We start from the raw sequence: 26442 nt of genomic DNA, 5'->3' as shown, positions 1-26442 counted from the left end.
ATCCAGAGTGGGGTAGAATGGGGTAACTTAAATAAGTAAAAGAAGTGGACTTACTTGAATGAAACAAAAAGATCAAAGTATAAGGAGTAGGACTTACTTGCACTAAAATATAAAGTTTAGGTATTAAAATGTAACATATGGAAAATATAGGTACTATTTGGTAATTTTTAACACACAATCAAAGATAAATTTGGACTACACGAGACTTCCATTTCAGTTTGCCTTCTTCTTCTTCATCTTCATCTTCCTCTTCATCTCCTTCCTTTCTCCATCCATTTTCATGTGATTTAAACACTAAATTCAACCTAGAACTCTATCCAAGTAAGTAGCCCTTCTTGATTTTCATACTTTTGTGATATTTTAGATGATTTCTAAGAGTTATTATGTATAGGAGAGGGGAACTCAAAGTTGGAAGAAAAGGAAGCTAAGAAGAGGATTTAAAGCTCTTTTGGTTGAAGGTTTGATATCTCTTTTAGTTTTTCACATTTTCTTGCATGAAAACTTGTGTAGTGTGTTGATAATGAAAACATATATTGCTGAATGTTGAATTAGAGGTCTGTAAATGGTGATAAAGCATGGGATGAATTGAATGAATGAAGTAGATATTGATTTCATGCTGAACCCAGTTTGTTGGACCATTGACCAGTAACTTCACCCTGATTTTGACTCTGTTTAACGATGGAATTAGGAAGTGGTATAGAAGAGTTATTTGTTCCTCTATGTTTTATCTGTCCATGAGTTTTTGAATCACCTAATTTGGAGTTATAAATTGAGAGATATGACCAAAATAGTACAGACTGTGCAGGCTGGAAATCAACAGTCTGGACGGACTGGAAGTTGCTCATTTCGGTAAATATTTGCCTACCTTACCAACGTAATTAAGAGATGTGGTAGAAGACAAATTTGTAGCCTAATGTGTTAGCTAACCATAGAATGTAGAATCACCTAAATTGGAGTTATAAATTGAGAGATATGACCAAAATAGTATAAACTGGGCAGGCTGGAAACCAACAGCAGGGCAGACTGGCAGTTGCTACTTGAGCTCAATATGTGACTACCTTGCCAACGTAATTAAGAGATGTGATAGAAGAAAACTTTGTACCTTAAGATGTTAGCTAACCATAGAATTTAGAATAACCTAAATTGGACGTATACAGAAAGAGTTATGATAGGATTTGTGAAACATGTACAGGCTGTCTGGCAGATTTCAAGAACACATTAGAAATGATGTTGGAATGCATATGTAGATTCATTCACCCGAAAATTATTACTGCATTTTACCTTCTAAGTGAACTTAATTCAAACTAAGAATTTCCTTAATCTGAATGGTAAAATTTAGTTACATAAATATTAGTAAGAATTGCATCGCGGGTGCAATAGCTAGAGTATTTCCATGCAAGTTACTTTATACATTATCAATGGTATGCATTATTCCTCATTAGATATTTTCTAAATAATTCTTGTATTATCACAATACACATAATATGCTCCATTAAGGTTAGGCAGAAACCACGTAGATAAGACTATGTCGCGACATAGGATAGCAGATCTGCGCCCCATACAGTTTGGTACTCCAGCTACAGGCTGTTGAGTGGATATGATTTATATACGGGCCATAACAGCCCAGCCATACAGTATTCATCCAGTTTCATACAGTTCATACAGTTTTTCTTATCACTTTGGTTTCACTATAACCTTATGGAGCCATGCAGTTATGTGATTTATTATTTATAAAGTATACGATGGTTAATAAAAGTTGCAAAATTTATACAGCATCATGAACAGCAGGTAAAATCATGAAAGTATAATGATATGTGTGCTTATATGTTTATTGTTTTATTTCTTATTAAATTGAGATATCCACTGAGCATTATTTGCTCAGCGAGTTATTTATTTAACTCGTAGGTTTCGAGACTGGACCGTAGAGAATCAGCTTACAACTGCTGCAGTTCATCTGTGGAAGACTCAGTCTTCAGGGTAGCTACTCATTTGGATATTTTGATTCTGTCTATCCTTATCATGGCATGTACAGGGCACACAGTTGGGCCCATTTCATTTTGAAAATTAGTATCATGTCTTGTAAAAATATTAAGTACATATCTATATTTTCCTAATGTAAAAAGCAACAGCTTGACATCATAATCAGCATACAACATGATATTAGCATGAAAGGACATAGGTTCAACCAGATTGTAGCGTCTCAGCTCGGTTCATTTGAGTTAACGGGTGGACCGGGAAGGGATGTTACAGGAAATGCATTCCAGCACTCATGAAGGGTACCATAAGACCCTTCACGGGATGAAGTCAGTTTTTTACTGGCAAAAGATGAAGAATAGCTTGCGGGAATTCATTAGAGCATGTGATGTTTGTCAAAGGAACAAAGCTGAAAATGTTAAGGCCAGGTTTATTGCACTCACTTCCAGTTCCTACTCAAGTTTGGACTGATATATATATGGATTTTGTGGAGGGACTGCGCATCTCCAAAGGAAAGTCAACTATTTTTGTTGTTGTTGATCGGCTTTCTAAGTTTGCTCACTTTATTCCAATTTCTCATCCTTATACTGCGTTGGAGGTAGCTCGAGTATTTTTTGAGCAAAATTTAAATTGTATGGGATGCCTAAGAGTATTGTTTGTGACAGAGACCCTACCTTCACTAGCATCTTTGGAAATAATTTTTTAATTTACAGAATACCAGATTCAACTTTAGCTCTGCTTATCATCCCCAGACTGATGGGCAAACGGAGGCAGTTAACAGAGTGATAGAGATGTATCTTCGTTGTTTCACTAGTCATAAGCCCAGTGAGTGGGTGCGATGGATTCCTTGGGCTCAATTTTGCTATAACACCAGTTTTCACTCTTCTACTAGAGCAACTCCATATGAAATTGTGTATAGCAAGGCTCCTCCAACTCTTCTAACCTATGTTCCAGGGACCTCTCAAGTGGAAGCAGTGGACCAAGAATTAAGAAACAGAGAATTGGTCATGAAAGAGTTGCAACACCAATTATTTGAGGCGCAACAATGAATGAAAAAAAAATACTATGATACCCACAGAAATGAAAGAAGCTTCGAAATTGGAGAATTTATCTTCCTCAAGTTGCAGCCATACAAGCAAATGACAGTGGCACTTTGCAAGAATCTTAAGTTGTCTCTAAAATATTATGGACCATTTGAGATAATAGAAAAGATTGGTCAAGTGGCATACAAGTTGAGATTGCCTGTAGGCTCAAGGATTCATCCTGTTTTTCATGTTTCTCATTTGAAGAAGAAAGTGGGAGTTGATGTGAAGATACAAGAATCCTTGCCAATTATTCCAGCAGGTGAAGATTCCATGACAGTAGCTCCGCAAGTAGTCTTAGACAGAAGAATTAGAAGAAATAAAGAAGAGATCTTGGTGCATTGGCAAGGACTTTTGCCTGCTGAAGCTACTTAGGAAGATTATCAAGCAACGAAGACAAGGTTTCCAGAAGCCTCCCTTGAGGACAAGGGTGTTGTCTAGGGGGAAAGGATGTCATGCGTCTATTTGGGCTACTATTATGGCAGTTACTAGAGTTTGAATAAGTCTTATCACCGTTATTTGTTTCCTTTATTTTTGCTGAGTAGTTTCCTTTAATTTTGCTAGCACTGCATTTTAATAGGGAAAGGTTTAGTTGTACTTATAAATAACCAGTTAGCAATAAAAAGGGGACAACTCATTATTTGTTTTTTACTCTCTGTGAGAATCTTGGAAGTCTGGTTTTCCTCGAATTAAACCAAAGCTATTACGCTTTATTTTCTACTAAAACTCCATAGGTAAACACAAGCACCACCAATCTAAAAGAGATCCTTTTCCTCTTCATAGACCCATAACCAGGTCCTAGACTCAGGCACGTGACAACTTGGTATCAGAGCCAGGCATGGAAGAACAAAGATTGGGGCGCTTAGAAAGTGAAGTCACAGCTTTGTGTATTAGCTAAGAAAAGATATTGAAGGAAGTACAAGACATGTTTGCTTCCATGAATGCTAGGTTGGATGCTCTAACAACTACTCATGTTATGGAGAGCTCAACTGGTCTAAGCAAAAATTCATCTATCAATCATGAAGGTAACTCTCATGGCAATTGGGTTCCTAAATTGGTGAAGTTAGAATTCCCACGTTATAATGGGTCCGAGGATCCAACTGGATGGATTTGCAGGGCTGAGCAATTTTTTGAATTTCATCGAGTTCCAGAGCAAGAATGGGTAATGTTGGCTTCCATTAATCTTGAAGATGTGGCACAAACGTGGTTTCAACGGATGAAGAAGGAGACGCCACTCATTACTTGGAGGGATGTCAAACAGGGATTGTATAGTAGGTTCGGTCCTACTCAATATGAAGATTTTTTTAGAGACTTAACCAAGTTACAGCAAACTTCTTCTGTTCAAGAGTACCAAAACCAATTTGAAAAATTATTGGCTCGCATTGAGCCACTAACACCTACACAGCAAGTTAGTTGTTTTGTGAGTGGCCTTAAGGAAAATATCAAAATCGACGTCCAAGCTTGCAAACCAACTATCCTCACATCTGCCATCGGCTTAGCAAGATTGCATGAAGCAAAATATCAGATCCTTCGTCGTGCCCCTCAACTAGAGGCAGCAAAACCTGTGGCTAATTCTCTACTCACACTCCTCCTTCAAGCCATATTCCTATAAAATGGCTTACTCCAGCCGAGTTAAAAGAGAGGAGGGAAAAGGGATTATGCTTCAATTGCAATGGAAAATTTAGGCCATGCCATAGGTGTAAGAAATTATTTATCATTGAAGGATGCCGGCCAAAAGAAGACCCTGAAGATGATGGAGGTACAAGGTAGGATCAAGAACCGTTGAATTATAGATATATAAAATTTTTCATTGCAATTGAAGCATAAATCGGAGACAATTGTTTTTAATTAAGAGACAAATTTTAGACGTCTTTTAATATATTTATATATTTTGCTTTATAAAGAGAAAAAGCAAACCAGGCAATATTATAAGTAAAATTTTTTATGTGAACTTTACTTGTAACATTAAAGATTTGAAATTTAGAGTCTTTCGCGGTTTGCGAAAGCTTTAGGTAAATATCACATGTGGCATCATTTCTTTAAGCTTGAGCTTCAAGTTCCAAGACATCACTTTCATAATTATATAAAGATGAACAATACTAACCTTCCACTGCCACGAAACTATGTTTTATAATTTCAGTATAAGAACTAGGTTAGCTTAGTTTCAACTAGGTATATGCCTACACCTAATTTTTCTCGTTTATTTATTTAGAAGGACCACAAAGTCATGATACGCCGAACATCCCGCATTTAATTGTTTTACCTTCATGTCGACTTCTTCCTCTCTAAAGAAAAGAAGAAGCAAAGCAATTGCAGAAACTGACTAGACACTGAAAAAGTGCATTGCAACCCATTCAAACAAGGAATGGGTTTCAATGACTATGGCATGTAACAACTAAAAGTAATAACTTCAACTACTGCTGTGGTGGATTTCAATTCCTTCTCTTTTAGACACGTGTTCATATACAAGAGCCTTATCCATACAAGACAATAATGGCTGGACGATATAGTACCTTTTGCACTTAAAAAAAAGATTAGGGTTAACTTGAAAGAGTTATATTTACTTCCTTTTATTAACAAATAAAAATATATAAGAAGCAGCTCAAATGAGAGCGCGTTCTCTTTAAGGTTAACGAATCAATCCGTAGAAAGACATTTATGAGCCACGAATCCCAAATGATATTATTTTCGTACTTAAAAAAAGAAAAACCTAACAATTACCACATGTTGCTAAAACAAAAGGAAGATAATAACAAGTAATAAAATAAGGTTTGTAAGGTTTTATTTTGAAGCACATGTTGTTGGAGTGGTTCGTGTGCATGGCTTAGCAAAAAGGTTGGTTTTCATGCATAGTAGTTGCTGATTCAATCTATTTGGAAATATTTGCGTCCACTAGATTTTTCTTTTCCAAAATAAAAAGAAAACAAGGTCAAGTAAAAGAGTGATGACAGAATGCAGAGTGGGTAGCTCTGCTGTATTTTGTCCAGTAGTTATCAGATATATATAGTTGGTGCATAGTTGGAAAAATAAATTGGATATGACATTTCGCTCATTCAAATTCCTTTTGAATTCTATCTCCTCTTCGATTAAAAAAACAAAAAGTGTAAAAGAGAGGAGAATTCTCATGTCAGCTTCTTGAGACGATATAGTGATTATCCATTTCTATGATAGAACAGTTGTTGGCTTTATGGCTCAGCCCGGCCAACGATCAAAATATTAAGAAGGCTTCCACGTGGCAGGCAAATGTATGATGAAGGAGACGGAGAAAGGAGGCCCTGGTCAGTAATCACCAAAGGAAAGAGCCAAGGTCCACCGGCAGGTACTGTCACTGTGATTTTGGAGCAGAGCCACTGGCCTGGCCTCCCAGCCAATACCATCATTAATTTTTCGGCTTCTTATTTTTCGGCAGTCTGACCATCTATAGTATCTGTTAGACCTATAAAACTTACCATAATAAAATGAAAGTATATCTCCCATATTTTGCTCCCAACAAATTTCTTTACTTGAATAAGATTTTTTCCAAAAATGTATAAACCACGAAGAAAACTCGCCTCCTCCAAATCATTCCATATACTACCAAAAGAACCAGGAACCATTCGATAGCCTTTGCCCCCATGCTGTGGACACATTTGATTCGTCTTTTCTTCCTGCATATCTAACTCTACAGGTTCTCTGACTTCTAAACCACCTGCTAGTGTGATGTCCTTAGGCTCAGTCTTAACTTGTAAATCACCTCCTGGAAAAATCTGTGTCTCTCTAATGCTTTCGAATTTTATAGTTTCTTTTCTATTGGGCAAGCCATTCAAATCACCAGGAAATTCTTGTGGTTCCTGTTTAGGGTTCTCCTCTTCCTCCTTGATCCACATTAATGATATGGGCAATCCCACTAAAAAATCGTGGGAAGTACCAATTATTGAATCATTTTCCTTCTCTGTGAGCAAGAGATAGGCAGATTCTGTCATAAGAGGTGGAATTTCAACCTGGTACTGATCTCCAATCTGAGGAAGCAGCTCAGGATCTCTATAGGCATCACTTATACCAAGAGCCTGTGCATAAAGTGATTGCTCAGTAGAATCATCTCCAATGCAATTCCAATCGTGATTCACTTGAACAGCATCCATCTGCAGAGGAGTCACAAGAAACCAAGATGGTTAATTGAATTTCAAAAGATAACAGAATAGGCAAATATCTAACTTGCATTATTACCTAAGAATAAATTTACCATGGTTTTACAAATATTGTGAACATATATATATATATATATATAAATGGATGTTGACCTAGAAGGAAGAAAGAAGGTTATTAGGTTGAGATTAAGGAGGACCAATTAGGTTATTTTCATCAAGAAATGGTAGATAATAACGTTGGAGCTAGTGGTTCAAGTGAAGACGGTGGATCAAAAAGCAAGACCGGTTGTTGCAAATAGCCAACGTCGGGAGGATTATGAAGCAAATTTTGCCTCCTAATGCAAAAATCTCAAAAGAAGCTAAAGAAACTATACAAGAATGCGTTTCTGAGTTCATTAGTTTTGTGACCAGTGAAGCCTCTGGGAAGTGTCGAAAGGAAAGAGGGAAGACTGTCAATGGAGATGATATTTGTTGGGCTATGGGAGCTCTAGGGTTTGATGACTATGCAGAGCCTTTAAGAAGGTACTTACAAAGATATAGGGAAATAGAAGGAGATAGAGCTAATCAAGAGAAGGGAAGCAGTAGCAATAATAATACTATTACTGAAGAAAATCGAGCTCCATTGAAGTTTGACCCAGTTGATAAGAGGAATAGCTCTAGAAGTTCAAGGCCATCTTAGTTAGGTAAGTGTTTCTTTTAGCTAGAAATGGCCATTAGACTTCTGGTAGATCATATTATGATTTCATATTTTTCTGAAACATGGGGTTTAATTGATTGTATGATGAGATTTATTGATTAATCTCAATCTTATAGTTATATATAATATCCTCTGAACTATGCGATTTGTTGAGCGAGTTTAAGAGGATATGCAATTTCTGATTTGATTTCACAAACCACTAGTGAGAAGTGGAATGACAAAAAAATTACACATCTTGATCTTATTTCGATACAATAATACAAATTTCGATTTAAAATATAATTGGGGTTGGTCTTTTTTGAGTTGTTAAGAAATGGGAAAGATCGATGCATGAAAAGAAAAAAAAAAAAAAAATGGAACATGAGAGCCAATAGTCCTTCATCACCGCAAGGAGTAACTATTATTGATTTCGGGAAGAATATTTGTTTTGATGTACCCAAACAATGTGTAGATATTTTCTAATTTAATAGTATTATTGAATATTTTTAAATTCAATATTGATAGAAATATTTTTTTTCCTATTATTGAATATTGATAGAAATATATTTTCCTTTTTAATCGATGTTTTTTTGGAATTAAATCAAATTATTATGGTTGACAAATGAGTTTACTATTTATTTTATTAATAAAAATTTAATTTATAGTTACAACAAAACTATGATGTAATTAAAGATAACCATGATTTTTCCACTAAGCCTTCAATCATTTGCACCCGCTGGAGTTTCATGTTCCAAGGGAAAAAAATGTTACAAATGAGAAGGATCGTATGCTATTCTCAGGAGAAGATTTTATCAGATGCTTGAAGATTAAACAAGCCAAATTAAGCATTTTCTAAAAGAAAATGAGACAGATCTTATGAATGCTATTCTGAGGAAGGTCATTCTGTACCTAGATGATCTCAAAGGAGTAGACACTTTCTCCAGCATCATACCAACAAGACTTTGTTGCTGTAATATGACAACATGACCACCAAAAAGCAGAATCAAATGCTCTAACACAGAAAGATTAGAAACCTGCAGTATGGTTTCAGAAGTTTATTGGAATCTAAATTTGTCATTACAAATATGCAAATGGTTCTAAATAACACTTCTGAGCCCCAACTCAACTTTAATATCAGTAAAAGGCAATTGATTGAACCTGACTTCAACATCTTAAACCTCGTAAGTGATGCCTACTTTAAGTAATGCTTGCGAGGAATCAAGAAAACTTCATCAGGTTGTCTCACATTCCTGCTCAGCCAATTGTAGAGATCATCTACAATCAATTTCTTAAACCAACTAGACTCATTTGCAGCCATAACTTCACCTTCGCCCATCAAATAAACGACGCCATCTCTTAAAGCTTTATCAACCAAAGCCATTTCCCTCTGCATATCATTATTGCTATTATCTTCTTGAATAAATACCCTCAACTGATTGGCCAACATTTGCTCGAACTCAGCCCTTGATCCTTTCTTGAATCTGCATATCCATATCTCACAACACATCGAAATATTAATTCTCCTGGCTTTTCTCTTTGAAACAGAAACCTTTCCTCTGCAGGAACTTTGCTAATATGCAGAAACTTAATGGAAACAAATACAAGAACTGAATGTAAAGCTTGAACGCTTGACACATAACGAGGGAATATAGGAGATATTCCTTGAACAAGCTGAGTATAGAATAAACCAAGACCTTCAATCCGATGGATCCTTGTATTAGAGATTATATCAGTAAGCTTTTCTGCTCCAATCTTATTTTCAAGCTCGTACATGTACTTTTTCCTGTAGCCATAATTCCATATGAACATAATAGAGACCACAACGAAGGCAAATAGTAGAGGAAGGTATCCTCCATCGACAAACTTGTATAGTGTAGAACTCAAAAATAGCAACTCTATTGAACCTATTGTTAATATATAGAAGATGATAATTATATTTGTCTTCCATATCATAACCATAATGAGAACAAGTAATGCTGATGTAATTACGAAAACAAATGTCACAGCAATTCCTGTAAGAATAAAATTAAAGAATTAGTCAATGTCAAGATATTAAACTTAAATTAAATAATCAAAATTATATCTTTAACTAATTACCATATGCATTGCCTATTTGAACAGTGTTTTTGAAGCCAAAAGTGACTAATACACAGGCAATCATTAGAAGAGTGTTGATCTCAGGCACATAAACTTGTCCCTCATATTTTGAAGATGTGTGCACAATCTTGACTCGAGGGAAACAACCAAGTGCTAGAGATTGTTGGACAATGGAGAAGGAAGCTGAGATTAATGATTGACTAGCAATAATGGCCGCCAATATAGCTAGAACAAACTGTGGCCAATACAATGCTTCTGCACCAAACAATGAAAATCCATAACATAACAATAACAAGGAAGGTCCAGTGAGAAAGGAAAGGAAACAATACTGACTTGGAATTGAGCTATAAAAGGCGGAGGCAAAATCAGCATTATGTTTGCGAAGATAGGAACATTGGCCAAAATAAGCAAGCAATACGGAGGGAACCAGCACAACACTACTGCTTAATTGTATTGAGCGAATATTGAAATGGCCCAAATCAGCAAACAATGCTTCTGAACCTGTAAGGCACAAAACGACACCTCCAAGAGAAATCCAGGCTTCTTTTTTATTCCTTTGAAAATACTGTATAATACACCATGGATTAAGAGCTTTGATTACACTAGGATCGTACTTCAAGAAGTTGTAAATCCCAATAATTCCAATCAGAAGAAACCATAGTACAAGAATTGGAGCGAAACTATACCCAACTTTATGTGTTCCAAATCTTTGAATTTGGAATAAGAAAATCAAAATCACCACTGAAATCCACATTATTGTATCTTCTGTAAGGCTAGGTATAGCGACTTTAAGACCTCCCACTGCCGATAGTACTGCACCCCAAATTCAAACCTTTTTATGATTTTATTTTGACATTATGGTCATGATTTAGAAAATGTACATAAAATATATTTTGGTTACCAGATATGCAAGGTGTAAGAATGCCATCTCCAAGGAGCATCGACACACCAATTATTGTTGTCAACAAAAGAACATACTTCATTACATTCCTATTTTCTAGCCATGATTTTGCATATGAAGCCATTTTTACACTGCGCCGATTTGGTAAATCGAACTTGTAAGTGGAAACTTCTTTATCCTCCGCCTGCTGAGTTGGTATCAAACTCACTCTCGCATGTCTGCATATCAAAGAATACAGTGCGAAGGTCCCTCCTGCAATTGACGTTCAATAAGATCATATATATATATATATATATATATATAATCAGTTATTCTTTTTTACTTTGTTCTTGATAAAATTACTATTAGTTTAAATTATTTAGTATGAAGCTCACCATCCCCATTGTCGTTTGCAGATAAAACGATGAACACATACTTAATCAAGCTGATAGTAACAATGGAGTAAACGATCAAAGATAAAACACCAAGAAGATCATCACTGTGCTTTATCCCATCCTGGAAAATTCCAGGTAACACATACAATGGAGAAGTACCCAAATCGCCATAAACTATTCCGATGCATTGGAATGCAAGCTTCAAGACAGTTGTCCAATCTGCTACCTGCATACCCAATAGTTGTCAATTGGAGGTGACTCTCACTTGAACACTCAAACCGAATTCTGACTGTTTGTTTTAAGCTGCTTTCTTTCTTGCGAGCCGGGTTCATTTGTATTAATCAATTTCCAAAATTCAAAAAAATCATAGATAAAATATTCCGAGTTCATGTAAGTTAAAAGAAACCAATTACCTGACGATTTCTATAAGAGCTATTGCTTCCACCAGCCTCCATATCGAATGAATCTTTTTCTTTTTTAATAAGGCCTTTCCCCTGTCCGTTTTGTTGGTGATTGTCATCTAGTTCTTGCACTTCTTCTACCTCTCCCATCGTTTTACACGAAAACTTTATGAAGCAAAATCACCCAAATTTCAGTCTTGTTTGTTTTGCAAATATGCACAGTATATATAATGTTAAAGATCATCACTAATTAAAGTAAAATAATAATAATAATAATAAATATAAAATAAAGCCAGATGTCACATTCCTTTGGTGGAGAAATTGGCAATTTGCCATTAGAGGAGAAAATGGCAACATATTAGCCATAGAATCATTCTTGGCCACTAAGTATTACTTGCCTGTAAATAGGCTATAGCCTAACGCAGCAACACACACAAATGAAAAGAAAATGAGAGAAGATGTGAGAGTGTGTGCAGAGTGTGGTGAGATGTGAGAGTGTTTTTATTTGAAATAAATCATACGTAAAGTGTATTTATAGAAACCGCGTTTTCTTGGTTGGATATTAATCGCTTAACGCGTAAGCGTGCATTTACAGAATTCGTTGAATTTGATTACTCAGTTACCTTAATCACTTAGTTTCGTAGGAGTCCAAGTTGTTTTAGAATACAACTACTTGTCAATGTAAAATACCTTTTCTTTTCTTTTTCTTTTTTTTACGTTGTTAATTAATTGTTATATTATTAAATTAAATGAATTAATAATCTATACGAGTTTAAATTGTTATATTATTTATTATACGTACGAGTCCAAATTTTCACTGCTTAGCCTAGCTGTAAAAGAAATGAATTAAAATTGGTTAGTAAGTTGTTTCTGCCATGCTGGACTTAGTTTCATCGTCTCTTGCACGAAATGCTACTTCTTGTCTAGCTTGGTTTATTTAATTGCAACTCGATTTCTGTATAAATGAAAGAAAATTGAAACAATAATATCTGGTAACTAGTTAAGGGGCTGTTAAAACACCAAGATTACAATCCTGCAAACATTCTAATTATACTTCTGCCATAACTCACTGATAACCAGCAAGATTTTCAATCCTGTGAGCTAAAAAACAGTATTTTATTTATTATCAGGAGAAGGCATTTGATTGAGAACTGGTCAGAACAATCTAAACCTCGTATGCCATGCCTACTTTGAGTAATTGCTTGCGAGGAATCAGAAAAGCTTCATCAGGTTGTCTCACAGTCCAGCTTAACCAGTTGTAGAGATAATCTATAGTGAATTTCTTAACCCAACTAGACCCATTTGCAGCCACAACTTCACCTTCACCCATCAAATAAACAATACCATCTCTTAAAGCTTTATCAACCAAAGCCATTTCCCTCTGCATATCTTCTCCGCCATTATTGCTATTATCTTCTTGAATAAATTCCCTCAGCTGATTGGCAAACATTTCCTCGAATAGAGCCTCTTGATCCTTTCTTGAATCTGCATATCCGTATCTCACAACACATCGAAATATTAATTCTCCTGGCTTTACTCTTTGAAACAGAAACCTTTCTTCTGCAGGAACTTTACTAATATGCAGAAACTTAATGGAAACAAATACAAGAACTGAATGTAAAGCTGGAATACTTGACACATAACGAGGGAATATAGGAGATATGCCTTGAACAAGCTGAGTATAGAATAAACCAAGACCATCCATTCGATGGATTCTTGTATTTGAGACTATATCAGTAAGTTTTTCAACTCCAATATTATTTTCCAGCTCGTAAATGTATTTGTTTCTATATCCATAATTCCATATGAACATGACAGAGACCAGAACAAAGGCTAAGCATAAAGGAAAATATCCTCCATCAGCAAACTTGTACAGTGAAGAACTCAAATACACAACTCTATTAAACCTACGGTTAATATGTAGATGATTATGATAATTATATTTATTCCATATCATAACCATAACAAGAACGAGGAATGAAGATGTAATTACAAAAACAAATGTCACAGCAATTCCTGTAAGAAGAAAATTAAAGAATTAGTACATACAGATATATAATTAGTAATTAATTAATCCTTAATTAATTACCATATGCATTGCTGAGTTGAATAGTGTTTTTGAAGCCAAGAGTGACTCCTACACAAGCAATCATTAGAACAGTGTCGATCTCCGGCACATAAACTTGTCCCTCATATTCTGCAGATGTATGAACAACCTTGACTCGAGGGAAACAACCAAGTTCTACAGATTGTTGGATGATAGAGAATGAAGCAGAGATTAATGATTGACTAGCAATAATGGCTGCCGATATAGCTAGAACAAGCTGTGGCCAATACAATGTTTCTGCACCAAAGAAACTCTAATAATGAATAAAAAAAAAAAAACCAAAATCCATAATGTTTGAATTACCAGTAATAAAATATTACGAAACAGAGTACTAAGAGAACGTTTAGTGAGCTACAAGAGAAAATAATACTGACTTGGTATTGAGCTATAAAATGCATTTGGAACATGAGAACTGTTTTTGCGAAGATAGGAACATTGGCCAAGATAGGCAAGCAATACAGAGGGAACCAGTATAACACAACTGCTCAGTTGAATTGAGCGAATGTTGAAATGACCCAAATCAGCAAACAGAGCTTCAGAACCCGTAAGGCATAAAATGACACCTCCAAGAGAAATCCAAGCATCCTTTTTATTCCTTTGAAAATACTGTATAATGTATATCGGATTGAGAGCTTTGATTGTACTTGGGTCATGCTTGAAGAAGTTGAAAACCCCAATAAATGCAATCAAAACAAGCCATAGTGCAAGAATTGGAGCAAAACTGTACCCAACTTTATGTGTTCCAAATCTTTGAATTTGAAACAAGACAATCAAGATCTCCACTGAAATCCACATTATTGCGTCTTGTTCAAGGCAAGGTACAGCCAATTTAAGACCTCCCACAGCCGATAGCACTGCACCCACAAATTCAAATACTTTTATAACTTCATTTTGACAGGGACGATCATGTTTTTTTTTTTTTTTTTTTCTCTCTCTTTTTATCGGTCAATATTTAATTACCAGATATGCAAGGTGTGAGAATTCCATCTCCAAGGACCATGGACACACCGAGCATGGTTGTGATCAGAAGAACGTACTTCATTATATGGCTATTTTCTAGCCATGATTTTAGGTATGAAGCCATTGTTGGTGCATCAGAGTTATAGATGGAAGCTTCTGTATCCTGTGACTGCTGAGTTGGTATCAAACTCACCCTGACATGTCGGCATATCAAAGAATACAGAGCAAATGTCCCTCCTGCAAGTGACAAAATTTAAGAAGATCATTTACATATATTTCTGCTTGGTTTTTGGAAAGTTATTATTTACAGTATGAAGCTTACCACCTCCATTATTGTTTGCAGACATAACGATAAACACATACTTAATCAGAGTGATGACAATACGGAGTAAAAAATCAAAGATAAAAACACCAAGAAGATCATCATTGTGCTTTATCCCATTTTGGAAACCCCAGGTAACACATACAGTGGAGAAGTAGCCAAATCGCCATAAACTACACCTATGCATTGGAATGCAAGCTTTAAAACAGTTCTCCAATCTTCTACCTGCATACCCAACAGTTGTAAATTAATGAATTTCCGAACTCAAAACAATCATAAATAAAATATTCTGAGTTCATGTAAGTTAAAGAAACCAATTACCTGATGGTTTTCTATAAGAGCTATTGGTTCCACCGGCCTCCATATCGAACAAGTCTTTTTCTTTTTTAACAGGGCCACTCCCTTGTCGTTGTTCTGCCCCCGTTCTTCCATCTCCGACATTGTTTTTTCAAGAACGTTATGGAGTAGAATCACTCAAATTTCACAGGCTAGTTTATTTGCTAAACATACCAATATATAGAATAATAGAAAGCGCGTTTGCATATTATGATAATATGATTGGTTCTAATAAGTTTCTAGATTGGATGCAGTGTTTCTAAACCCCGGGAACCCGAGGATTTTTTTTGTCTGTTTTTTCTGTATACATAGGACATTTGTGGGTTGTTTATCATTTTCTAAATTGTCATGTGATTGCCATGCGTCTATTTGGGCTACTATTATGACAGTTACTAGAGTTTGAATAAGTCTTGTCACTGTTATTTGTTCCTTTAATTTTGCTAGCAGTGCATTTTAATAGGGAAATTAGTTTGAGTTGTGCTTATAAATAACCAGTTATCAATAAAAGGGGATAACTCATTATTTGTCTTTTATTCTCTGTGAGAATCTTGGAGGTCTGGTTTTCCTCGAATTAAACCAAAGCTATTACGCTTATTTTCTACTAAAAATACTATAGGTAAACACAAGTACCACCAGTCTAAAAGAGCCTTTCCTCTTCATAAACCCATAACCAGGTCCCCAGACTCAGGCACGTGACAGCTTGGTATCAGAGCCAAGCATGGAAGAACAAAGATTGGGGCGCTTAGAAAGTGAAGTCACAGCTTTGTGTACTAGCCAAGAAAAATATTGAAGGAAGTACAAGAATGTTTGCTTCCATGAATGCTAGGTTGGATGCTCTAACAACTACTCATGCTATGGAGAGCTCAATTGGTCCAAGCAAAAATTCATCTATCAATCATGAAGGTAACTCTCATGGCAATTGGGTTCCTAAACGGTGAAGTTAGAATTCCACGTCATAATGGGTCCGAGGATCCAACTGGAGGGTTTGCAGGGCTGAGCAATTTTTTGAATTTCATCGAGTTCCAGAGTAAGAATGGGTAATGTGGCTTCCATTAATCTTGAAGATGTGGCACAAATGTGGTTTCAACGGATGAAGAAGGAGACGCCACTCATTACTTGGAGGGATGTCAAATAGGGATTGTATATAGTAGGTGTGGTCCTACTCAATATGAAGATTTTTTTTAGAGACTTAATCGAGTTACAGCAAACTTCTTCTGTTCAAGAGTACCAAAACCAATTTGAAAAATTATTGGCTCGCATTGAGCCACTAACACCTACACAGTAAGTCAGTTGTTTTGTGAGTGGCCTTAAGGAAAATATCAAAACTGACGTCCAAGCTTGCAGGCCAACTACCCTCACATCTGCCATCGGCTTAGCAAGATTGTATAAAGCAAAATATCGGACCCTTAGTCGTGCCCCTCAACTAGAGGTAGCAAAACCTGTAACTAATTATTCTGCTCACACTCCTCCTTCAAGCCATATTCCTATAAAACAGCTTACTCCTGCCAAGTTAAAAGAGAGGAGGGAAAGGGATTATGCTTCAATTGCAATGAAAAATTTGGGCCAGGCCATAGCTGCAAGAAATTATTTCTCATTGAAGGATGCTGGCCAGAAGAAGACCTCGAAGATGATGTCGAAATGGAGATTGAAGACCAAGATGGAGGTACAGAGACACCTGAGATTTCTGTACATGCTATATCAGGTGTGAGGTTGCCGCAAACGATGCAGGTACAAGGTAGGATCAAGAACCGTCGAATTATAGTTCTGATTGATTCTGGGAGTACCCACAATTTCTTAAGCATCCGCGCCGCAGAACAAAATTGGAATCACTCCAGTTTTAAAAGAAAGGTTCGATGTGACTGTGGCTAGTGGAGACAAAATTCCTTGCATGGGGCGTTGTAAAGGGGTATGTATGATGATTCAAGGAATTTCAGCTATAATTGATTTTATTTGATTCCTTTGGAAGGATATGATGTAGTTTTGAGCGCTCAATGGCTTAGCACCTTGGGACCAATTATATGGGATTTTTCTAAAATGACCATGCAGATAGAGATGGAAGGAAAGCAGATTACCCTCAAGGGCTTAACTGTTCCAGCGAATAAATTAATAGGTGAGTTTGAAATGGCAAGAGAATTAAAAAAGAAAAAAAGGGGTTTTTGCTTATAGATATCTTCCCTTTCCATGGATCATGTAAACACCCTTAACCCACCCAATTCTTATCTGCCAGATCTAACAAATATCCTTGAAAATACAAAAAAATATTTGAACAACCCCAAAGTCTACCACCAACCCGAGCCCATGACCATAAAATACCACTCAAACCCAACATCTCACCCATTTGTGTTAGACCTTATCGTTATCCCTATTACCAAAAAAAAAAAGAGATTGAGAAAATGGTGTCAGACATGCTAGCCACAGGGTCATTCGCCCTAGCCAAAGCCCATATTCATCACCTGTGTTGTCAGTCAAAAAGTTTGATGGCTCGTGGAGATTTTGTGTTGATTATAGAGCCTTGAATGCAGCCACCATTAAAGACAACTTTCCCATTCTAGTAATTGATGAGCTAATAGATGAACTATATGGAGCTAAATTTTTCACTAAATTGGATTTGCGTTCTGGCTATCACCAAATCCGGATGCACTCTGATGATATTTACAAGACAGCGTTCCGGACACATCATGGCCACTATGAATTTTTTGTGATGCCTTTTGGACTTACAAATGCCCCATCCATTTTTCAATCTCTGATGAATGAGGTATTCAAGCCCTACCTTCGCAAATTTATTCTGGTTTTCTTTGATGATATTTTAATCTATAGCAGAACCTGGGAGGAACATTTAAAGCATCTTGATCTCACCTTTAAAATTCTAGAAGCCCATGAGCTATTTATCAAGCAGGAGAAGTGTGACTTCGCCCAAAAGGAAGTTAATTACTTGGGCCATGTGATTTCAGCAAAAGGAGTCTCGGTGGATCCAGATAAAATAGTTGCAATTAAGGAATGGCCGATACCAATAACTATTAAGGCGCTGCGGGGGTTTCTTGGTCTAACCGGTTATTACCGAAAATTCATTAAAGATTATGGAAGGTTAGCTGCTCCACTTACACAAACGTTGAAGAAAGGAAATTTCCAGATGAGCTCAAGAGCAGTACAAGTAGTTGAACTCCTAAAGAGGGTGATGACACAAGCACAGGTTCTGGCCCTCCCTGACTTCAATAAAACATTTATGGTGGAGTGTGATGCATCTGGAGCTGGTGTGGGAGCAGTCCTTATGCAAGAACAGAGACCAATTGCATTTTATAGCCATGCTCTCTATGGTAAAAATCTACATTTATCAACTTATGATAAAGAAATGTTGGCCTTGATTTTGGTAGTTCAGAAATGGAGACCTTATCTGCTAGGGAGAAAGTTCGTAGTTTGCACAGAGCAAAAAAGCCTAAAGTATTTGTGGGAACAAAAGATAAGTACCCTAGCTCAATAAAGATGGCTTGTCAAATTGATGGGGTATGATTTTATTATTGAATATAAGAAGGGGAAAGAAAATCAAGTTGCAGATGCTTTATCGCGCGTTCATGAAGTAGACAGTGGATCATTTGCTCTCTCCATGCCTATTCCTACTTGGCCGGAGACCATTAAAGAGGAAATCAAAAGCAACACAAAAGCTCAACACCTGGTGGCCCTATGCAAGCAAAGGGAAGCAGTGGGTCCATGGGAGTTTAAAGACGGTATTCTCTACTTTAAAGATAGAATTTATTTGCCATCTGACTCTTCTATAGTTCCTCTTATTGTTAAGGAAATGTAACATCCTACTGAATCGAATCGTTGCATAGAGTCGAGTCGAGTTGGGCCGAACAAGAACCCAGTTCGAGCCATTTAAATCCAGAGTGGGGTAGAATGGGATGTAACTTAAATAAGTAAAAGAAGTGGACTTACTTGAATGAAACAAAAAGATCAAAGTATAAGGAGTAGGACTTACTTGCACTAAAATATAAAGTTTAGGTATTAAAATGTAACATATGGAAAATATAGGTACTATTTGGTAATTTTTAACACACAATCAAAGATAAATTTGGACTACACGAGACTTCCATTTCAGTTTGCCTTCTTCTTCTTCATCTTCATCTTCCTCTTCATCTCCTTCCTTTCTCCATCCATTTTCATGTGATTTAAACACTAAATTCAACCTAGAACTCTATCCAAGTAAGTAGCCCTTCTTGATTTTCATACTTTTGTGATATTTTAGATGATTTCTAAGAGTTATTATGTATAGGAGAGGGGAACTCAAAGTTGGAAGAAAAGGAAGCTAAGAAGAGGATTTAAAGCTCTTTTGGTTGAAGGTTTGATATCTCTTTTAGTTTTTCACATTTTCTTGCATGAAAACTTGTGTTGTGTTGATAATGAAAACATATATTGCTGAATGTTGAATTAGAGGTCTGTAAATGGTGATAAAGCATGGGATGAATTGAATGAATGAAGTAGATATTGATTTCATGCTGAACCCAGTTTGTTGGACCATTGACCAGAACTTCACCCTGATTTTGACTCTGTTTAACGATGGAATTAGGAAGTGGTATAGAAGAGTTATTTGTTCCTCTATGTTTTATCTGTCCATGAGTTTTTGAATCACCTAATTTGGAGTTATAAATTGAGAGATATGACCAAAATAGTACAGACTGTGCAGGCTGGAAATCAACAGTCTGGACGGACTGGAAGTTGCTCATTTCGGTAAATATTTGCCTACCTTACCAACGTAATTAAGAGATGTGGTAGAAGACAAATTTGTAGCCTAATGTGTTAGCTAACCATAGAAGGCAGAATCACCTAAATTGGAGTTATATATTGAGATCTGTGACCAAAATAGTATAACTTGTGCAGGCTCGAACCCAACAGCAGGGCAGACTGACAGTTGCTACTTGAGCTCAATGTTTGACTACCTTACCAACGTAATTAAGAGATGTGGTAGAAGACAAATTTGTAGCCTAATGTAGCTAACCATAGAATGTAGAATCACCTAAATTGGAGTTATAAATTGAGAGATATGACCAAAATAGTATAAACTGGGCAGGCTGGAAACCAACAGCAGGGCAGACTGGCAGTTGCTACTTGAGCTCAATATGTGACTACCTTGCCAACGTAATTAAGAGATGTGATAGAAGAAAACTTTGTACCTTAAGATGTTAGCTAACCATAGAATTTAGAATAACCTAAATTGGACGTATACAGAAAGAGTTATGATAGGATTTGTGAAACATGTACAGGCTGTCTGGCAGATTTCAAGAACACATTAGAAATGATGTTGGAATGCATATGTAGATTCATTCACCCGAAAATTATTACTGCATTTTACCTTCTAAGTGAACTTAATTCAAACTAAGAATTTCCTTAATCTGAATGGTAAATTTAGTTACATAAATATTAGTAAGAATTGCATCGCGGGTGCAATAGCTAGAGTATTTCCATGCAAGTTACTTTATACATTATCAATGGTATGCATTATTCCTCATTAGATATTTTCTAAATAATTCTTGTATTATCACAATACACATAATATGCTCCATTAAGGTTAGGCAGAAACCACGTAGATAAGACTATGTCGCGACATAGGATAGCAGATCTGCGCCCCATACAGTTTGGTACTCCAGCTACAGGCTGTTGAGTGGATATGATTTATATACGGGCCATAACAGCCCAGCCATACAGTATTCATCCAGTTTCATACAGTTCATACAGTTTTTCTTATCACTTTGGTTTCACTATAACCTTATGGAGCCATGCAGTTATGTGATTTATTATTTATAAAGTATACGATGGTTAATAAAAGTTGCAAAATTTATACAGCATCATGAACAGCAGGTAAAATCATGAAAGTATAATGATATGTGTGCTTATATGTTTATTGTTTTATTTCTTATTAAATTGAGATATCCACTGAGCATTATTTGCTCAGCGAGTTATTTATTTAACTCGTAGGTTTCGAGACTGGACCGTAGAGAATCAGCTTACAACTGCTGCAGTTCATCTGTGGAAGACTCAGTCTTCAGGGTAGCTACTCATTTGGATATTTTGATTCTGTCTATCCTTATCATGGCATGTACAGGGCACACAGTTGGGCCCATTTCATTTTGAAAATTAGTATCATGTCTTGTAAAAATATTAAGTACATATCTATATTTTCCTAATGTAAAAAGCAACAGCTTGACATCATAATCAGCATACAACATGATATTAGCATGAAAGGACATAGGTTCAACCAGATTGTAGCGTCTCAGCTCGGTTCATTTGAGTTAACGGGTGGACCGGGAAGGGATGTTACAAATTTTGGTATCAGAGCACTAGTTTAGTTCCTCGGGCTTAAATGCATATGTCATTATAGTGTACATGCCATGACTACCCTGATGAACTAAGCAGTTGTTATTTTTATAGGAGGATGTCACAGGAAGGTGAAAGCGAGTCACACGCCTCCAGAGCTGTGGAGGGTGAGGCTCCAGTAGCACCAGGTCAAGAGGTGCTGTTAAAGCAACTTGCAGATACGTTTAGACAGATTGCAGGGGTGGTACCTCAGGCATCAGTAGTAGTAGACAGAGAAAGAAAGTCCCCACTAGAAAAGCTTAGAAAATATGGTGCAAAAGAATTCAGAGCTAGCAAGGACGATAATCCCGAAACAGCTGAGTATTGGTTAGATGGTACTTTAAGAGTCCTGGAGCAATTACAGTGTACACTAGAGGACAAGTTGATTTGTGCCACGTCATTACTGATAGAGGAGGCATACACATGGTGGACTACTGTTCAACAGAGAGTACCAGCAGAGCAGCGTACCTGGCAATTCTTTTTGGATGAATTCAAGAAAAAGTTCATCACAGAGGCTTATCTTGATGCTAGAAGGAAGGAATTCTTATACCTGAGACAGAACAGAATGTCAGTTGCAGAATACGAAAGAGAATTCACCAGACTCAGCAGGTATGGTGACCGGATAGTGGCTACAGAGGCAGAGAGGTGTAAAAAGTTTCAGGAGGGCCTGAACGATGAGATTCAGATGGGAGTGGTAGCTTCCAGATTCAGAGAGTTCTCAGCTTTGGTAGAGGCAGCTCAGGAGATAGAGCGAATTCAGGCCAGTCAGCGTACCAGACGCCAGCGGTCTCAGCAGAAGAGAGATCAGACTCAGAGTGCACCCAGTACATATCAGTCGGAGAGCAAGAGATTCAGAGGTGGTAGTACTTCAGCTGGTCCTAGGCATCCTTTTAGCCACGGCACAGCTAGGGGTGCTCATGCGCCAGCGGCATCAGTTGTGGCTAGTTCTGCCGGTGGTGGTCGAGGTTCAGGCAGAGGAGCTAGTAGAGGCACCAGTAGAGGCACAGGGTCCGATGGTTATACTTTTCCACCTTGTGAGCATTGTGGCAGACGGCATGGTGGAGATTGTTGGATGGTGACAGGTAGATGCATGATATGTGGAGCATCAGACCATCAGAGGAGGGACTGTCCTAAGAGGGCAGAAGTTTCTACACAGTTCATAGCAGGCAGAGGTAGAGGTCGGAGTAGAGGTGAGAGCTCCGGAGGGCAGAGACAGCAGTCAGAGACTGTGGACAGACCTGATACCAGAGTTCCAGCCAGGGTCTATGCTATGCGAGCCAAGGAAGATGAGGAAGCTCCAGATGTCATAGTTGGTGCGTTTTCTTTATTTGATCATACAGTTTATGCTTTAATTGATCCTGGATCATCACATTCATACATTAGCGTACCTAAACACTGGGTTAAAGGGTTAGCAATTGAGCATGTGAGTCAGGGTATTTTGGTTACTAATCCATTAGGAGATACAGTAAAAACTCATATAGTAGTCAAAGGGTGTCCAATTGTTATTCATGGAAAGGAGTTTCCAGGAGATCTTATGGAGTTACCATTCAGAGAATTTGATGTTATTCTGGGTATGGATTGGCTATCTAGACATCAGGCTATAGTTGATTGTGCAAAGAAAAGGGTGACATTATATACAGCAGGGGAAGAGATTACAGTCGTCGGGAAGCGACGAGATTTTCTGGTAATGTGATATCAGCCATGGCAGCAAAGAGATTAATTCAGAAGGGTTGTGAAGCATACTTAGTTTGTGCATTGAAAGCAGAGAAAGAAAAGTTAAAAGTGCAAGACATACCAACAGTATGTGATTATCCAGACGTATTTCCAGAAGAGTTACCAGGGTTACCACCAAGGAGGGAAGTGGAGTTTACCATAGATGTCTATCCTGGAGCAGCACCAGTATCAATTGCACCTTACAGAATGGCACCAGTAGAGCTAAAAGAGTTAAAGCTTCAGCTACAGGAGTTATTAGACAAAGGCTTTATTCGCCCCAGTGTATCACCTTGGGGAGCACCAGTGTTATTCGTAAAGAAGAAAGATGGATCACTCAGACTGTGTATTGATTATAGACAGCTGAACAAGCTGACAATCAAGAATAAGTATCCATTGCCTCGAATCGACGATTTGTTTGATCAGCTAAAGGGTGCAGGCATGTTTTCTAAGATCGATCTCAGGTCGGGATACCATCAGTTGCGGATAAAGGAAGAAGATATCTCCAAGACGGCATTCAGGACCCGATATGGTCACTATGAATTTTTAGTAATGCCATTGGTCTCACTAATGCACCGGCGGTTTTCATGGATCTTATGAACCGCGTGTTTCATTCATATCTAGATCAGTTCGTGGTGGTGTTTATAGATGACATTTTGGTCTACTCCAGAGACAGGGTTGAACATGATAAACATTTGCGGATTGTACTTCAGACACTGAGGGATAAACAGCTGTATGCCAAGCTCAGTAAGTGTGAGTTTTGGCTGGAAGAAGTTTCTTTCTTAGGACATGTGGTGTCATCAGAGGGTATCAGAGTGGATCCTAAGAAGATTGAAGCTATTATTGATTGGAGACCACCCAGGAATGTTACAGAAGTTCGAAGTTTTCTGGGTTTAGCCGGCTATTACAGAAAGTTCGTAAAGGGATTCTCCATCATTGCATCACCTTTAACAAGATTATTGAAGAAAGAGGTTGTATTCCAATGGGATGATAGGTGTCAGCAGAGTTTTGAAACTTTGAAGAAAAAGTTGACTGAAGCACCAGTGTTGACCCAACCAGTGTCAGGTAAAGAATTTGAGATTTACAGTGATGCCTCTCATACTGGGTTAGGATGTGTACTCATGCAAGACAGTAAAGTGGTAGCTTATGTCTCCAGACAATTGAAGCCACATGAATTGAATTATCCAACCCATGATTTAGAACTGGCAGCCATTATTCTAGCGTTCAAAGTATGGAGGCATTATCTATACGGTGAAAAGTGTTACATTTACACTGATCATCAGAGTTTAAAGTATTTACCGACACAGAAAGACTGAATTCAAGACAACGGAAGTGGATGCAGATTCTGGCTAATTATGATTATGTCAATTACCATCCGGGTAAAGCTAATGTGGTAGCTGATGCCCTTAGTCGAAAACCATTGTATGCTTTGAGAGCAATGAGAATCAACATGGAGTTGCAACAGCAGGGAGCTATTCTAGCACAAATGCAAGTACAACCATCTTGGGTTCAGGAAGTTGCAGAAGCACAGAAGAAAGATGAGCACATAGCACTATGGGTTAAACAAGTACAGGAAGACCATGGTGGGAAATTCAAATTGGATAACAGTGGAGTATTGTTCTATGAAGACAGAGTTGTTGTACCACAAGGGGAAATCAGACAGAAGATTCTGCATGAAGCTCACAACAGTCCATATACAATGCATCCAGGCAGTACTAAGATGTATCAAGATTTGAAGAAAGGCTATTGGTGGCCAGGCATGAAGAAAGACATTGGAAACTTCGTAACAAGATGTTTGACATGTCAACAAGTAAAAGCAGAACATCAATTGCCAGCTGGGTTGCTTCATCCAATAACAGTTCCAACATGGAAATGGGATCAGATCACGATGGATTTTGTTACCGGATTACCTCAGACGCAGCGGAAGCATGATGCAGTATGGGTAATTGTTGACAGATTAACCAAGTCTGCGCACTTTCTACCAGTCAGGATGGACTATTCTCTGGACAAGTTAGCAGAAATCTATGTTAGAGAAATCGTTCGACTACATGGAGTTCCATCATCCATTATATCGGATCGTGATCCAAGGTTTACATCGAAGTTCTGGGGTAAACTGCAAGACGCATTAGGAACGAAACTACATTTCAGCACTGCCTTTCATCCTCAGACAGATGGCCAGTCAGAGAGAGTAATTCAAATCTGGAAGACATGATGAGATCATGTGTTATAGAATTTGAAGGCAGTTGGGACAGATATGTACATCTCATGGAATTTGCCTACAACAACAGCTATCAATCGAGCATCAAGATGGCACCATATGAAGCGTTGTATGGCAGAAAATGCAGGACACCTGTGTTGGACAGAACTTAGTGAGAAGAAGATTTTGGGTCCAGATTTGGTTAGAGAAACAGAAGAGAAAGTGGAAATCATCAGAAAACGGCTGAAGGAAGCAAGTGATCGACAGAAGTCCTATGCTGATTTAAAGAGAAAGGACATTGAGTATACGGTCGGTGATAAAGTATTTCTAAAAGTGTCACCATGGAAAAAGATCCTAAGGTTTGGAAGAAAGGGTAAGCTTAGTCCTAGGTTCATTGGTCCATACGAGATTCTTGAACGTGTAGGACCATTAGCCTATCGCCTAGCGTTACCTTCGACATTAGATCGAATTCATAATGTCTTTCATGTATCAATGTTAAGGAGATACAGATCCGACCCAACACGTGTTATCAGCAGAAGAGATTGAAATTCAACCAGATCTCACTTATGAAGAAGAACCAGTTCAGATCCTAGCCAGAGAAATTAAAGAATAGCATTGGTCAAAGTTCTTTGGAGGAATCATAAAACAGAAGAAGCAACTTGGGAATCTGAAGAAATCATGCGACAACAGTATCCGCATTTGTTCACAACAGGTAAACTTCGGGACGAAGTTTTTTATTTAGAAGGGTAGAACTGTAACATCCTACTGAATCGAATCGTTGCATAGAGTCGAGTCGAGTTGGGCCGAACAAGAACCCGGTTCGAGCCATTTAA

General features: G+C 37.4%; 5 protein-coding genes, 1 long non-coding RNA gene and 1 pseudogene across 6 annotated transcripts; 5 read left to right on the top strand and 2 right to left on the bottom strand.

The window, feature by feature from the left end:
• The first annotated feature begins 242 nt into the window (after window positions 1-242).
• On the top strand, window positions 243-2142 carry LOC149491790 (uncharacterized). Its single transcript, XR_016319272.1, has 3 exons — window positions 243-321; window positions 392-458; window positions 1906-2142. It is a non-coding gene; the product is annotated as an uncharacterized LOC149491790 (long non-coding RNA).
• Window positions 2143-3113: 971 nt separating this feature from the next.
• LOC149491789 (uncharacterized) lies at window positions 3114-3431 on the top strand. Its single transcript, XM_089717044.1, has one exon. It carries the CDS (start codon window positions 3114-3116, stop codon window positions 3429-3431), a length of 318 nt encoding a protein of 105 aa, XP_089573170.1.
• Window positions 3432-3981: 550 nt separating this feature from the next.
• LOC149491788 (uncharacterized) lies at window positions 3982-4668 on the top strand. The gene has a single exon (XM_089717043.1). The coding sequence runs from the start codon at window positions 3982-3984 to the stop codon at window positions 4666-4668; it is 687 nt and encodes a 228-aa protein (XP_089573169.1).
• Window positions 4669-7442: 2774 nt separating this feature from the next.
• LOC149491787 (nuclear transcription factor Y subunit B-5 pseudogene) lies at window positions 7443-8110 on the top strand (annotated as a pseudogene).
• A 578-nt stretch (window positions 8111-8688) lies between these two features.
• Window positions 8689-11888, bottom strand: LOC119369118 (potassium transporter 5). Its single transcript, XM_089717040.1, is given in 8 exon segments — window positions 8689-9066; window positions 9069-9324; window positions 9327-9871; window positions 9957-10211; window positions 10290-10769; window positions 10858-11109; window positions 11232-11457; window positions 11645-11888. Coding segments are annotated over 8 exon segments (2187 nt in total). The 5' UTR covers window positions 11783-11888; the 3' UTR covers window positions 8689-9031.
• A 644-nt stretch (window positions 11889-12532) lies between these two features.
• Window positions 12533-15462, bottom strand: LOC105631796 (potassium transporter 5). Its single transcript, XM_089717042.1, is given in 9 exon segments — window positions 12533-13528; window positions 13531-13577; window positions 13579-13648; window positions 13722-13976; window positions 14114-14593; window positions 14700-14936; window positions 15022-15150; window positions 15153-15246; window positions 15343-15462. Coding segments are annotated over 9 exon segments (2163 nt in total). The 3' UTR covers window positions 12533-12797.
• Window positions 15463-19475: 4013 nt separating this feature from the next.
• On the top strand, window positions 19476-23167 carry LOC149491786 (uncharacterized; the record flags this gene model as incomplete). Its single annotated transcript, XM_089717041.1, has 4 exons — window positions 19476-19554; window positions 19625-19691; window positions 21302-21396; window positions 21778-23167. A coding segment is annotated over exon 4 (1386 nt), but the record flags the coding sequence as incomplete, so codon positions are not given.
• Between the last annotated feature and the right edge of the window lie 3275 nt (window positions 23168-26442).

The sequence above is a fragment of the Jatropha curcas genome, unplaced genomic scaffold (assembly GCF_041381405.1).
Source record: "Jatropha curcas cultivar XTBG-Jc1 unplaced genomic scaffold, XTBG_Jcur_1.0 HiC_scaffold_586_pilon, whole genome shotgun sequence".
NCBI lineage: Eukaryota > Viridiplantae > Streptophyta > Magnoliopsida > Malpighiales > Euphorbiaceae > Jatropha > Jatropha curcas.
Note: the sequence above shows the minus strand (reverse complement) of the source record. Positions and strands in the feature narration are given on the sequence as shown.